Here is a 14,718-nt window from a genome sequence, read left to right on the forward strand (position 1 = left end):
ACCTACAATGTAGAGGTTCGTTAATCCGAAAATGAAAAAGGGTTCGTTTATCCGGAAATTTGTGGCACCACGTTATTTCGAAGGTTCGTTATTCCAAAGATTGGTTAATCCGAAAATGAAATTCAGAACAATGAACCTTCGGAATAACGAGTCTTAGGAATAAAGAGCCTTCGGAATAACAAACCTTCGGAATAATGAGCTGTAACCATGTTTATGAGTGCAATGCCAATGGACAGAATATTTCATGAGGTGAAAGCTGAAATGATCCATTCAACAAGGCGCTCCACCCCTTTCCATCGAGTCCATGCTCCCTGCACTCCCTGCTGTACAGCCTTGGCAAAGCGATACTCCTCCTCCTTCTCCTTAACCGCCTCCACCACCAACTCCCTCCTACCCTTCCTGCCTTGCTTGCTGTACCATCTAACACCCTGATGAAACCCGACCCCTTTCCGACCCACCTGAACCGCACCCTGCATCTCCTTCCACTTTGCCATTGCCACTGCCTCCTCCACAGCCTCCTCCGCCCTCCACTTCCTCCCTGTGCGGATCGGTGGCCTAACTCCTGCTATTGCCTGGTCCTTTGACTCCCTCATCATCATCACTAGCCTAACCTTGCCAGCTTTAAACTCCTCCACCACTGACGTCATAGGCAATTGCAACCTGCCTGATCTGCAAAAGAATGCCAGATCTGTAAGCATTCTTGGAACGCCTAACCACTTCCGGTAGTACGAGTTCATCTTCTGCTGCATCCTCTCAACTCAGCAGAAGATGAAGAGTTAATTACTTGCAAGTGTTACGGGAAGTGCTACACCTGATTGGTGGGCCTTTTCATCAATGTCAGTGAATGAAATGGCCCCTACCGCAAATAGGCACCCTGTACAAAGCCTGCTGCAAACAGGGTTGTTTACGTTAGTCTGTGGTAAAACCCCCGGTAATCGGTCATTTAAGCTTTTCTGCAATATTTTTACAACTAAAATAGTACAATGTACATGTCTATATCATATCTACAGCAATGTATCTTAGATAAATCAAATTTCTTTAATCTCAATTTTGATTTTGTTAAATACAGTTGTATCCGGATTGAATTCCGGTACAGTACACGTAGGTGACCAAATGCAGGTAGGCTTACCCTATATGGTATCATTGTTTTGCAGTTGCTATTGTTCATTATCATTTTTTTTTTCCAGTAATATTTACTGCTGCCAAGGAAGGAGATTATGTTTTCATCTGTGTTTATTTGTTTGTGTACAAAATATCTAACAAAATTACGAGGGATTTGAATGAAACTTACACTATTACAGGAAAGGTTGGGAATGACACTAGGAACAGATGATTAAATTTTGGTAGTGATATGGAAATTTTTATTGATTTTATGAAGGATTTCCAATATTTTGGCAGGTAGGGTCAATGAACTTGGGAGTTCAAGCTGCGCATTTTTGAGGGTCACTAGTTTCTGCTAGGGCGAGGCGTGCGTGTTGGGCAAATTATTTGTATAGGGCCCCATTTTCTCTCTCTCTTCTTTCGTTCTTTAAAAAAACAAAAACAAAAACAAAAGCAAAAAAACAGCTTGAAGTTGATAAAGTAACAAAAGGCTTTTATATTGGGAAATGGAGCAATTTTCAGCATGCATACGTATGAGTGGAAATCACTGATCTCTTTTGAAGAACAAGACCATTGGTAGAAATGATCTGCTTGGCAGAGTTCTCCGCTCTTAGAGTGCTTCTCTAGTTGACAAGGTGAGAGAAAAACCAGCAAGTAATAAAGCCATCGGCATGATGAAATTTTATTTTTTTCTTATTAAATTACATTAGCAGTGGATTTGAGTAGACATTGTCATTACACCTTAATGCTTGTGTACATAAGTAAACTCCAAGTTCCATACTAAAAATAATTGCAGCAAAGAGTTCTTGATGGATCACAGACACACATAGTTCGTCAATGTGCTGTCAGTGCCAGATATCCCGCGTAAAAAAGGCAGTGGGACCAGGGCCCCATTTCATAAAAGATGTTAGGATGACAACTCTTGCTGGAATGACAACTTTCCAAAGCAAACAGCCAATCAGGAAGCTGGATTCTTGTCATTACCATGACAATAGTCATTCCAGCAAAGAGTTGTCATCAAATAAACTCTTTATGAAATGGGGCCCAGATGACATGAGGTAAGATGATTGAATTTTCCTCTCTTTTTTTTTTTCAGACTGCACAAGATGTCTGATGAGGAATGCGAGGATCGTAAACCTGTGACATTGCTGAACACTGAGGAGCAAGCCGATGCCAGCGATGAGTCCCCTCAAAAGGCTCATGGTGCCGTCCTGAGGAGGACCAGAGCAGACCACAGTGCAGAGAACAACAGTGGGTATTCTCACAAAGCTTGCAAAATTGGTACAAAACTTACATTGCAGAGATGAATAGAGCTGTATCCCATAGTTTAATGCTCTGTTTCATATGGAAAATTATTTTTTTGTAGTCTTTTCAGCCACATCAATATGAATGAAAACCATAGTCCAAGTCAGTGGTTTCTTGTTACCAGTTACACTTTTAAGAGAAGACTTTTTTTTTTTTTTTTAATGTTGGCATGGCCTAAAAGAATTGAATTTCATGGGGTACATCAGAAACCAATTGAAATTTTGCTTTTTTGAAATCATATTTCTGTGTGGATACTTAGGTGGCATAATTCATTGAAGAAGAAGCTCCCTTTGTGATTTTGTGTACATTTCCTATGGAACACAGTGCTTCATCATGATATTCATAAAAACCAGATTATTTTTACTATTAATCACTTCAATTGATTAATTAATGCCAGTAATGGTAGAAAAGTGGTCAGTGACAATTTTCAATGAAAAGCAAAGAAAAACAAAATTTGAAAATAAGAGAAATACAAAAGAAATTCCAAAAACAATAAATTATATAAGAATTGAAATGACTTCTTGAAGTTTTTATTATGTACCATTGTTGAGTATGTTAAAGCAGATCATATAACTAAAAAACTAGACTCTCAATGCTTTTAATTGGGCTAAAATAAGATCTTGGGCTTAATTTGCATAATTGATTAATTGAAAAATTTTAGACATTGATAATATAAACAAATCTTAAGACACAATCTTGTAGATTACGATGTGGGTGACAGGCATGTCAAATTTTGTCGCAATCGCACCACTGATGGACGAGATTGGGGGGGGGGGGGGGGGGGAATCCCCCCTCCGGTTTTGGCATAGCCAAAAATGCCCAGCCTGATTAGGGGTAAAGCCAGTATCATGAACATGTAAAATCATTAGTCAGTAGGAGGTTCTACTTTTATAAGGTTTCTGAAAGTTTTTAACCCTGGAAATTATAGTCTGTTTCACAAGGAAGAAAGTGTTGGGCCATGGGGTCAATGACCAGTGTCTATGTTTGGTCATAAGGTCAAGTGTCAAAGGTCTGGTTGAAATGCTAAAATTGCATTACTTAATGGAGAAATTAGTCTATTTTTATGCCTCCGCCACGAAGTGGTGCTGGAGGCATTATGTTTTCGGGTTGTCCGTCCGTCCGTACGTCCGTACGTACGTCCGTACGTCCGTACGTCTGTACGTCCGTACGTCCGAACGTCCGTCCGTCCGCTTTCGTTTACGCGATAACTTGAGTAATATTTACTGGAATTTTACCAAACTTGGTCCAAGTATGAAGTATGATGGGGCAATAATTTCATTAGATTTTGGGTGAAATCGGCTAAAGGTCAAAGGTCAAAGGTCACGGTCAAATCATGAAATTGTATCCGTTTACGCGATATCTCAAGACTGGATGGAGTAAATTTCACCAAACTTTGTTGGAGGATGATGTATGATGGGACAATTACTTGATTAGTTTCTCAGTGAAATCGGACAGAGGTCAAAGGTCAAAGATCAAGGTCAAATCCTAAAATTTATCTGTTTACATGATAACTCAAAACTGGATGAAGCAGCTTTCACCAAACTTGGTCCAAGGATGATGTATGATGGGACAATTAGTTGATATGATTTTAGTGACATTGGCAAGAGGTCAAAGGTCAAAGGTCAAAAGGTCAAAGTCAAATGCTACAAATGTTGCAATTTCCCCCATATCTATGCAATGCCCAAAGGTATTTTCTTGAAACTTGGTGTGGACATGTACTACTGTGTAAAGATTCTCCAGAGAGAGTTTCATGTCATAAGGTAAAAGGTCAAAGGTTAGGTGAAAATGTTGCAATATCACTTTTCTCGCAAATGGTTCAATGTATCTTCGTGGAACTTGGTACTTACGCATGTACTGACTGGCAGGGATTATCTAGGGAATTTAGGGGTCATGGGTCAATAGTCAGGGGTCAAAGGTCAAGGTCAACTCCTCAAAATTTTACTATTTCCCTCATATACTAATGTAATATAACCGGATTTCTCCAGTTACTGTGGGATCTTTACTGGGTATATATTCGCGGACACTTCACTCACGCTCAAAGCGATCAGACCGCATCTCCATATCACGCCGAGTCGACATCATTAATTCACAAGCAACAAGAAAAGTGCGTGCAAAGAAGAAACTTTATTACCGTACTCGCCAATCCGGCTACCCGTCAGGACCAGTCGCCTGACACGATGCACCACTGTATCGCCGCACGAATGGCCGATACACACAGCGTTACAAGACTTTAGTGTACAATACACTACAAAACCACGGGGGGACTCCGCGGACACGTCCGCCCCCGACGAGCGTCAGCTCACCACTCCTCGCTCCTTTACCCGAGCGAGAGTATAACCACGTGCGACCCGTGACCCCCATCGAAACTCATACGGTCATGGGGTCACCGCACGCCCCCTACGTCCTAACCAGACGTACAAGAGACACCAACTTCAGTGCTCTAACCTCATTTCATTACACAGCCCCTCCCTAAGACTAGTCAGTCCCTTGACTAGGGCAACTCGGGCTTTACATAAACAATGAAATGACCAAAACCGGATACTACAATCCCGTATCCCACACAAACAGAAACATAAACAATAACGCGAGAACAACATTTTTACATAAACTTCACAGATTAGCGTAAGCACATTTACCTATTCTTACACGCTAAAACAACCAAGTGTATGACATACATACGCGAAACACTGGTTCGCAACTTGCATTTACATAATATATTTACATAACTTAATAAACACAAAAAAAGATGTGAAAACCGCATCATTACTGAACAAGCGAGGTATTTATCACTAGGCCTATGCATCATTGTCTCCCGCCTAGCTTAAACAGACGCAGAAGTTACCTTCCAAAAGTATAGCTTTTCCGATAGTTTACATTGTATTTACACGTATTTACACACACACACACACAAAATAAACAAAGCTCTCTTAATAGCAGTCCACATTTTAAAGACAAATAGAACACTGGATAGCGTCATAAGTCGTTGCGCCTTCCGCTAGGGGTTCCCGTCCTGCACTCCAACCATAGCATCTCCGGAGAATTCCTTGCGCCGTCCCACTTGGTGTACCAGATATCCTTATCGTAAGTCATCTCGCAGACCACATGACAGATATGACAATATGTCACTGCTAGTTCAACCTGTCGAAGTAGCACATGGCGTTGCAGGTATGGTGCACCTATTGCAGGGATCCCGCAGTTTCCTACATTATATACATTAAGTTGCGGCTGTACACGAGTCACTACAATCACCTGGCGCTCTACCCAGCATCCCTGATACGAGTCATCGCATCGCTGAGGAGAGTTTCGCTTCCTTGGTTGATTGCGCCGGAGATCAGTATGGAAAACGTCGGAGAAATGGATTCATCTTTGCCGGTGTGCAAATCGATAGGGTCAGACTCTGGTCGAACGTCTGCAGCTTCGTTGAGGAACTTCCGAGGTGAATGGTGCCACGAGGACATGACGATCCGGCTCCTGTAAAGGAGCATCAATACCTCCACCAACCTCGATCAAAGACTGTAACAACGGCTCACCAAAGCACTGTTTCATTCGAGCCAGGTGCATAAAGCTTTTCTTTCCGATGTTTTCTCTTGTGTTCGGCAGGTCACGTCCGACAACCTTCCTACAACCAGGAACGGACCTTGTCATTTCCGTTGTCATGATGTGTAGCAACGCAGAATTGCATTAAAATGCACCAGGAACAGAGTTTCGGTCTGATCGTGAGAACATGCATGTGCACGCATAGCAGGCATTCGATTTGAAGGCACTACTAACGACACTGCAGGCATAGCAGGCATTCAATGTGAAGGCACCGCTGGCACTACAGGCGCTACTATTTCTTTTTGACGAGTAGGGTCCTACTGTATTTTCTTCCGGCGTAGACTTCTGCCTCTCAAACGACTTCAATTTCATGATGTCGGTATTGACAGATGAACTTGCAGGCATACCGGGCATTCAATTTGAAGGCACCGCTGACACTGCATGCGCTATAGGGTCCTCTTGACAGGCGCTATTCTCTCTTTATCTTCTCCAGGCTGCGTAAAGTCTAAAACAATACAGGCGCCTTCGCCGGCAAGCGCCTTTCCCCTGCAGGCGCCTTCGCTCGCAGGCGCCTTTCCCCTGCAGGCGCCTCCGCTCACAGGCGCCTTTCCCCTGCAGGCGCTAGGCGCCTCCGCCTGCAGGCGTCCTTCACTGCAGGCGCCCTCCCCTGCAGGCGCCTTTCCCCTGCAGGAGCCTTTTAACTTCAACTGCAGGCGTCTTTCACCTGCAGGCGTCTTTCACCTGCAGGACGAAATATACGCAAGATGTATTTACTGATCCAGCCTCACCCTGCAGGCAATGAAAAGTATAGTAGGCATTCGTAACGAGGGCACTACTATAGCACTGCAGGATAAATCCTCTCTCCTCTAATTTATTAATGCAAAACAATTTTACATTAACATGATTTAGCAGTCACCTGGTCCACGAAACCCATCCCACCGCTGCCACCAATGTAATATAACCGGATTTCTCCAGTTATTGTGTGGGATCTTTTTTGGGTAAGTTCGCGGACACCTCACGCAGACTCACAAGGATCACATCATATCGCATCATCACGTAGAGAAAGCATCAATAATTCACCGAGATGACAATCGAAGTGCGTGCGAAGAAGAACTTTATTACCGTACTCGCCAATCCGGCTACCCGTCAGGACCAGTCGCCTGACACGATGCACCACTGTATCGCCGCACGAATGGCCGATACACACAGCGTTACAAGACTTTAGTGTACAATACACTACAAAACCACGGGGGGACTCCGCGGACACGTCCGCCCCCGACGAGCGTCAGCTCACCACTCCTCGCTCCTTCTACCCGAGCGAGAGTATAACCACGTGCGACCCGTGACCCCCATCGAAACTCATACGGTCATGGGGTCACCGCACGCCCCCTACGTCCTAACCAGACGTACCAGAGACAGCAACTTCAGTGCTCTAACCTCATTTCATTACACTAGTATATGCAATGCTTGCATTCTAAGTTTCAAAACTTATTACATGCATTACCTAATGGAGATTCTCTTGGAAATTTCCAGCCAGAAGGTCAAAGGTCAAAGGTTAAGGGTCAAAGGCCAGGTTTCAATGCCCCCCCCCCCCAAAAAAAAAAAAAAAAAAAAATCCATTTTGTACCGTCATTACACTCTTTCTTCATACCTTGGAAATTACTCAATGCATAAACTTATAAAAAGGTCTGTCAGAATTCAAGTAAAAATTCTCAATTCCCCAAATATGTGTACCTGCACTCTTAGAAAATTAAAGCAAACCCAGTTCAAGACATTTCTGACAAACCTGTCATTTCAATATTTTGCCAGTTATGTGAAACTGTCATGGATCACACATTGTGAAGACATTGTACTATATGCCTATTGGGAGAATCATGCATTATGGCGGAGGCATCAGTCGCCATAGCGACATTTCTAGTCTCCATACCTTGGAAATAACTTTTAAAATGTGGTATACATTTGTTACTGCACAATGATTCTGGAGGGAATGATTTAGGTCATGGGGTCTAAGGTCAACTGATTATGCTAAAATTTCACTAATTCTTCCATATTTTAAAAGTGGCTCTAAGTGATATTATGAGAATTAGTATTTACTAGTTACTAGATAGTGATTACTTGCCATTTGTGTGAAACTGTCATCTCACATTGGCAAGATGTACTGCAGGCCTGTTGCGAGAATAAATGTGATATAGTGGGAGGCATACATTTACCAGTCACTATAGCGGCATTTCTTAGCGTTTTCATGAAATGTTAGCCGGAATCTACGTGTCTTGTTGCTTCCAAGGTGACGGTGCAGCCGTACGGACGGGGGAGACAGACATTAGACTCATCCATGAAGTTCGGCGGCATCCGTGCATTTACAACCCCCAGCATCCCCACAACAGGGATCCTCTTGTGAAGGAGAAGACGTGGCAACAGATAGCTCAGAACATCGACGTGTGCCGTGAGTACCGATTTAAAATGCGATTACACCCCAAATTTGTTTTGTTTCCTGTGGATTGGGTAAGATAAAAAAAGAATAAATGCAGATTGTTATAGGTGTCATAAAAACCAGACGTGCGATGAGGAGTTATACAGTTTGCATGTTGGATGTTCTCTTGAGGCAGTGACATTATTCACAGAAACATATTATGATAAGTTTGATTGTAGAGCAGGATAAGTGTCATCTTTATATAATTTACAGTTAGTGTATCATAATGTAGAGCAAAGTAAAACCTTTCCACTTACACCTCACCTGTGACATAACAAGGGATTTTCTTGAAGGTATGATGAAAATATCATACATTTTCTCATTATTTTCTTTGTCTGTTAGCAGCTTCAATTGCACTTGTCTCAAATTGAAAAAAAAAAGAGTTAACTCATTTTATGATCAAACTCTTCACATGGAAATTATATTTGATACGATCATGACCTTGGGATTCTTCCATCAACCTGCACACAAGTCATCAGTAGATTCTTATCTTCTTTGAAATGAAATCTAGAGAGAGAAAAAGAAAAGATAAGGTAGGTCCTTCAAAACAGTGATGACTGACATTGTTACTTGGCAGATGGGGTGCTAGATTTAATTGATTGCCCTAAAACATGATTCGTGTGTGTGTAAGCCAGTGGGAAAGTGGTGAGTCAATGGGTGCGTTCGAGCGCTCTCCTAAAGCGAACTGTACTGTACCGTACCCGCACCAGAGGAGCGCTCGAATGCTCCTAAAGTGTACCGTACCGTACTGCACCGAGCCAAAAGTGGACCACTTCCCGATGTGCTCCAAAAGCGTACCAAAAGTTTGCTGTAAAGCATGCGCGTATCATGCACATACGTCACAATGCAAAGACATCATTCTCTTTGTTAGGGACAGCTGTAAGTAGTTCAAGGGCGCCAGGTGAATGACCCTTTTGCTACAAAATGCTTGACCTCTTCTAAAGATAGCTCATGAGGTACGCTTTCTCAACAGAGCGCTTGAACGCTCCAAAACTGGCACAGTACGCTTTGGTTTGCTTTATAGAGCGCTCGAACACACCCAATGACATCATCAACGCATACTCTGCATATGTAGTCGTAACTACAGTACCAGTACTTTTTTGTGAAATTTTAAACTTGTCAAATTTTCACATTTTGATTCAAATTTGGATGACACTTTCACCATTAGATTTGATTTACTTTATTTTTCAAGGTCACTGTGTAATGACAGTCATGCATTCAAATATTGAGGTGATGATGACAACACCGCTCAGGTGATTGAAAAAATAAACAATTGTGACTTTTACATCACAGTGATCATTCAAATCACTCTTGAGTATATCAGTGATACCCTATTGATTGTACCCGATTGCAAAGACTACAGTAAAAGATAATATATTCGCAGCTTGAAATTTTTGCAAATTGGAGCTGACGGCCTTTCTCGCGGCATGAAATTTTCGCGAATTTGCCACTGGCATTCAATGCATATAGACAAGAACTTTCACATGCATTTTAATTTCGCGAATCTTGTCCCTTGCGAATCTTGTCCCTCGCGAAATTCACAAAATTAGAATGCACACGAACTTTTCTTGTTTTACAGTATTTTGATACAGTGAGGGGCCTCTCCTGTCGGTAGCATCACATCCAGAAAAAAAAAGGCTAGTTCTTCGTGTATGGTTGTGTCTTTGTCTTCATATCTTTCATTAATCTCTCAGCTTAATCAGGAAATTTATGGTGACCATTGTCAGTCACTTAATACCTGCCTATTCATTTTCTTCCTTCTCAGCGGAGTATTGCAAGCTCAGATGGAAGAGCATTCGCGATCGCTTCGTCAAGACGCAGAAGGAGATACGCGTCAATGGCATGAACGGGTATCGGAAGACCCTCAAGCCGTACCGATTCACACACTATTTGGGATTCTTGAAGAAGCACCTTCGCAAGCAAAATAGGTTAGTAACCAGACATTGTGAAGTTACTGAGAGTAATGTTGCATGTATTCATCTACTCATTTTCATTTTCATTTTCAAGAAAGAGTATAATTGTACAAAACATATCATGCAAAAAAAAACAAAAAGCAAAATGACTGTCAAGAACTGTAGATATTTCTGTCTGATATACTGCGGGGGGGGGGGGGGGGGGGGGGGGGGGAGGGGGGAATGATTTACTTTTGAAATGCAAAGTAAGTTTATTTTATCCTATAGATTCATTGCAGCATTCAATTCATTCTTATGTTGACACTTTCAAGAGTTTTTGACTTAGCTTTGATATCGTTTTTCAACTGCAAGAGGGTGCATAGTAATAAGTGAAATAATGTGTAGAGATTTGATATGGCCTTTCAATCAATTCTAATGTACATTTCACTATCAGATTTACTCTCACTAAAGAAATTAATCCCATCCTTTCGTACGACAGTCAAAATAAGTGGCATAAATCCAAATACCGATATGCTTATTTTGGTTTTTCATTTACATTATGTGATTTCAATTCTCTTGCTTAAGGCACTACAGTCCAACCTCTCTTATCCGGCCTCCCTTTATCCAAATCTCTCTATTATCTGGATGCGATCTTGTCGTGATTTTTTTTTTTCAAACTTATATTACTGGGAAGAGGGGGATTTCAAACTCGAACAAAATTCCTACTCAAAGTAATTTCAAATACATATTATTATTGATATGATTAACATAAATTCATATCAAATTTTCATCTAAATTACATACATTCAGACATACACTACCTTATACTCCCAAGTCACTGCAAGAACATGGAAAGAAAATGTTTCATTAAGTCAGAGCATGGTACGGGCGATCATTCATTGAGCAAATTATCAGAGAATTTTGAACGCAGACCAGCTAACTAAGAAGTGACATGTTCACGCAAAATTGATACATGCTCCTCTCATTCTCATCGCCTCATGTTGCCCTTGCCATTGGTTTGAGTTCATTGGCTGGACGATGACTGACATTAAAGGAGACCTCCGGGTGATTTCAGATTTGTACATTTGAACAACTATATATTAGTTATACTGAGGACAGAGTTTCACAATTAATGATAATTGGTATGAAGAATAAAAATATTTTTGAAATTTATAACGAATTGCAATGAACAACGATGATGACATGGCAAGGTCACCATAAGAATGCATGATTTGGGGCTCAAGGAAGCAGAACAAAAGAAAAAGGCATGCGTAGATATACACAGGTGAACTCGCAAGCAAGCAGTATTGTAATGGAAATACACTGCTGCATTTCTGAAATATGTGAGCCTCTATGTCGTCCTTGTTCAGTATAATTTGTTTAAGGTTTTTCAAAGTATTGTTTCTCTGCTCGAGAACCATAATAAATTTCACAAATCTATACATGGAGCTGTTGATTTGTGTGCTACATGATGTGAAATTATGAAAATTGTCTGAAATGCCCCTTTAACACTCACAATCTTTACACACACTTACAATCACACACAAGTTTTACTCAATGGCAATGCGCCAAACACCAGGCCCAGTACTGTATAGATAGCGCTAGCGTAGCTGGACTACAGGCCGCATTTATCAATAGGTTACATGCAGCTACCACTAGGTTAATAGGCAGCTGCATGCTTTAAGCATTGAGTCTCCCTTATCCAGCCGAGTTCCTTAAGTGCCAGTCGCGACATGTCTGGATAAGAGTGGTTGGACTGTATTGAAAAAAAGATCAGCTATGTAGCCTTAGGAGGTGATGGCATGGACAGTGTTATTTAGATGTGTTTGGAGTAAAACAATAAGTATTTATTAGCATTTCTGTCAAGTAGACTAATGTCTAGACAGAACTTTTGTTTTTGGAGTCTAAGCAATAAACCTTGAAATGTACCCTCATACTGATACTCATACCAAGGTTTGTTTTACATAAGGTGTGATTCATGGTACAGTAAATGGAATGTGCAACCAAACCACATTTTGGGCATGTCTCTGTTTCCCTTGTCAAAGCAGACCCCCAAGCTACCCGTATCCTGGAGAAAGCAAAGGTGTCCATGACCAGGACTCTTCGCTGTCCATCACCGATATCACAAAAGTGGAAGAGGACGACGACGATGAGGATGACGATGACGACCTCCTGCAGGGATGGTCTGCCATGGAAGATTCCAACGAGGACGTCTCCCAACAGTCCTCTCACCACACCAGCAGCGACCAGCAGCACCTCAACAACGGCCAGCACAGCGGCGCCAGCATCAGTGTTCCCAGCATCAGCGTTCCCAGCACGGACATGGGCAACGAGCGTGTCCTGAGCTATCTGGACAGTGTACCGTCTCTGACCACCTTGCCAAACAACACTTCGACTCCAGTGCCCAGTAGCTCCCCCGCGAGCCATTCCTTCTCCCTCCATCAGGAGGCGGAGAGATTCGATGAAGTCATGCACTTTCTTGTTAGTCTGGCACCGGCCATGAGACGCCTGCCTCCGCACCAACAGTCCCTTGCCAGAATCAAAATCCAGTCCGTTCTGCACGACCTGGAGTTCAGTGGACGGTGAAGTCTCATGCAGATTTCCCGAGCTCCTCTTCTTCTCCGTGATGGGGATAGATATTCTGATCGTTGAAGAACCTTTGCGGCAACAGTGGGCCTTACTTTGTATGCATAGGATGTTACCTGCATAAAGTGTAACCAAAGGGCAGAAATACGGAGGAAAGGGGAACGGCTGAAATATATAAATTCAGGTTTTAGGCTGACTGGCAAATCACGACAAGACTACCACATCTTCGCATCACAGCCATGTAGAGCAAGCATGTCATCAAAGCCTGACAATGTCGTAATACATGTGGTTGCAATTTTTGTTTCTTTATGGAGAGGCAAAGGTTAGACTTAGCTGCTGCAACCACAGCGAATCAAAGACTGCCAAAACTACCTTCCATCTCTAGAGCGGACGCAACGAGCATTCCGATGCCCCACCAATCAAGACGACCAAAAGCCCCATGTCGTCTCTTCCAAGGTACAAATATTACAAAATAGAGTTGACCCATTGGGATCTGTTTGCACAGAGTTTAAAACACGATTAAGAGACAAAGTTCTCGGAGTTTGCCATGTGTTGATATTTCTGCTCGTCATCAAACAAAACCATTCGCTGAAAATGTAACCAAGATGCTTCACTAACAATGATCTAATGGCATGATTTATTTTTCTGTCTTTTTCCCTGTGTTGTTTTAACAGATCATTCCACTTTCTGACAACTCATCCTAGTTTTATATCACATCATCGTGGCCATTTTGCTTTCAGAATGTTGGATTTTAGTTCATCTCGCAAATTGTTTAGCTTTATTGTTCGTACACATTCATGATAGGGTTGCTCTCTAACTCCATTTTGGTTGAATGCCCTTGTGTGTTCCCCTCCTTTTCTCTGTTCATTTGTGTGCTCTTCGATTCTGCTACCTGAATCCATGTTATTTGTAAGAGATGAAATAATGCATGTTTTATTCAGACATTACAGTGATTATTCATGCACACCCTGCTCAAAGATGTTGAGGGTCATATTTGATAAAGTGTTTGCTCCACATTCTTCCATTGATTCCACACTTCTGATTCATTACTTTGTGGAAATATTCATAGTGAATGTTTGTCATTCTTGATATGCTAATTTTGTGTACTGTAAAAATGGAAATTTTCACAGTGTTGAAATTTTCGAGCATTTCGCGCAACCAGAAGTTAGCGCGAAAATAAAAGCACACAAATATATTTGCTTGCCATATGTTCCAGTAGTTGATGTCTTGATTCCGCAGAATTAAAAACACGCTAAACTTTTCTTACGCAGCTGAGCATGAAAAATTAGTCACTCGAAAATATCCACTTTTACAGTATTGCTACCACTTTGACTGTCGTGTTGGTTAAAGATTTCACCTGCAGTGTTTGTCATCATAAACAATGAGTCGATTTGTACATGTATCCAAATTTGGAGTGGCACATACTTGGACATCATTTTGTCTTGAATCTTAACTGTGTAACTGTTTACCAAGTAACACATGGATGGAGGCGATTGCATTCACGAACTCCATTTAAGATGCTTTTGGGTTGCTGGACTATGGCAATGTATGATGATGCTAAACTTCTGACTGCTGTGCATATCCAAATAAGCTCCTGCCTTACAGAAAGAAACTATTCTGATAGGCAAGGAGTTGCACGGGCCTGGTCATATTATGATCACTACACTAGAATTCCCATTTTCACCACAAAGCGCTATTGCCCAGAAATGTGGTTACGAGATAGAGACACTGACAGGGTCCTATGATTAATACATGCACAGAAGGTTTCGCTGCCTACTTCACATTGTAGAATATGCCAGTCATGAACATCAAAACCAACCATGGCAC

General features: G+C 41.8%; 1 protein-coding gene across 1 annotated transcript; it reads left to right on the plus strand.

The window, feature by feature from the left end:
• Nucleotides 1-2,207: 2,207 nt before the first annotated feature.
• LOC139718122 (uncharacterized) lies at nucleotides 2,208-14,502 on the plus strand. The gene is made up of 4 exons (XM_071629607.1): nucleotides 2,208-2,352; nucleotides 8,228-8,386; nucleotides 10,179-10,341; nucleotides 12,354-14,502. Exons 1-4 carry the CDS (start codon nucleotides 2,208-2,210, stop codon nucleotides 12,889-12,891), a joined length of 1,005 nt encoding a protein of 334 aa, XP_071485708.1. The 3' UTR covers nucleotides 12,892-14,502.
• Nucleotides 14,503-14,718: the final 216 nt, after the last annotated feature.

Source organism: Diadema antillarum, unplaced genomic scaffold (genome assembly GCF_040938485.1).
Source record: "Diadema antillarum isolate AM-2024a unplaced genomic scaffold, OU_Dant_1.0 scf00000089, whole genome shotgun sequence".
Classification (NCBI taxonomy): Eukaryota; Metazoa; Echinodermata; class Echinoidea; order Diadematoida; family Diadematidae; genus Diadema; species Diadema antillarum.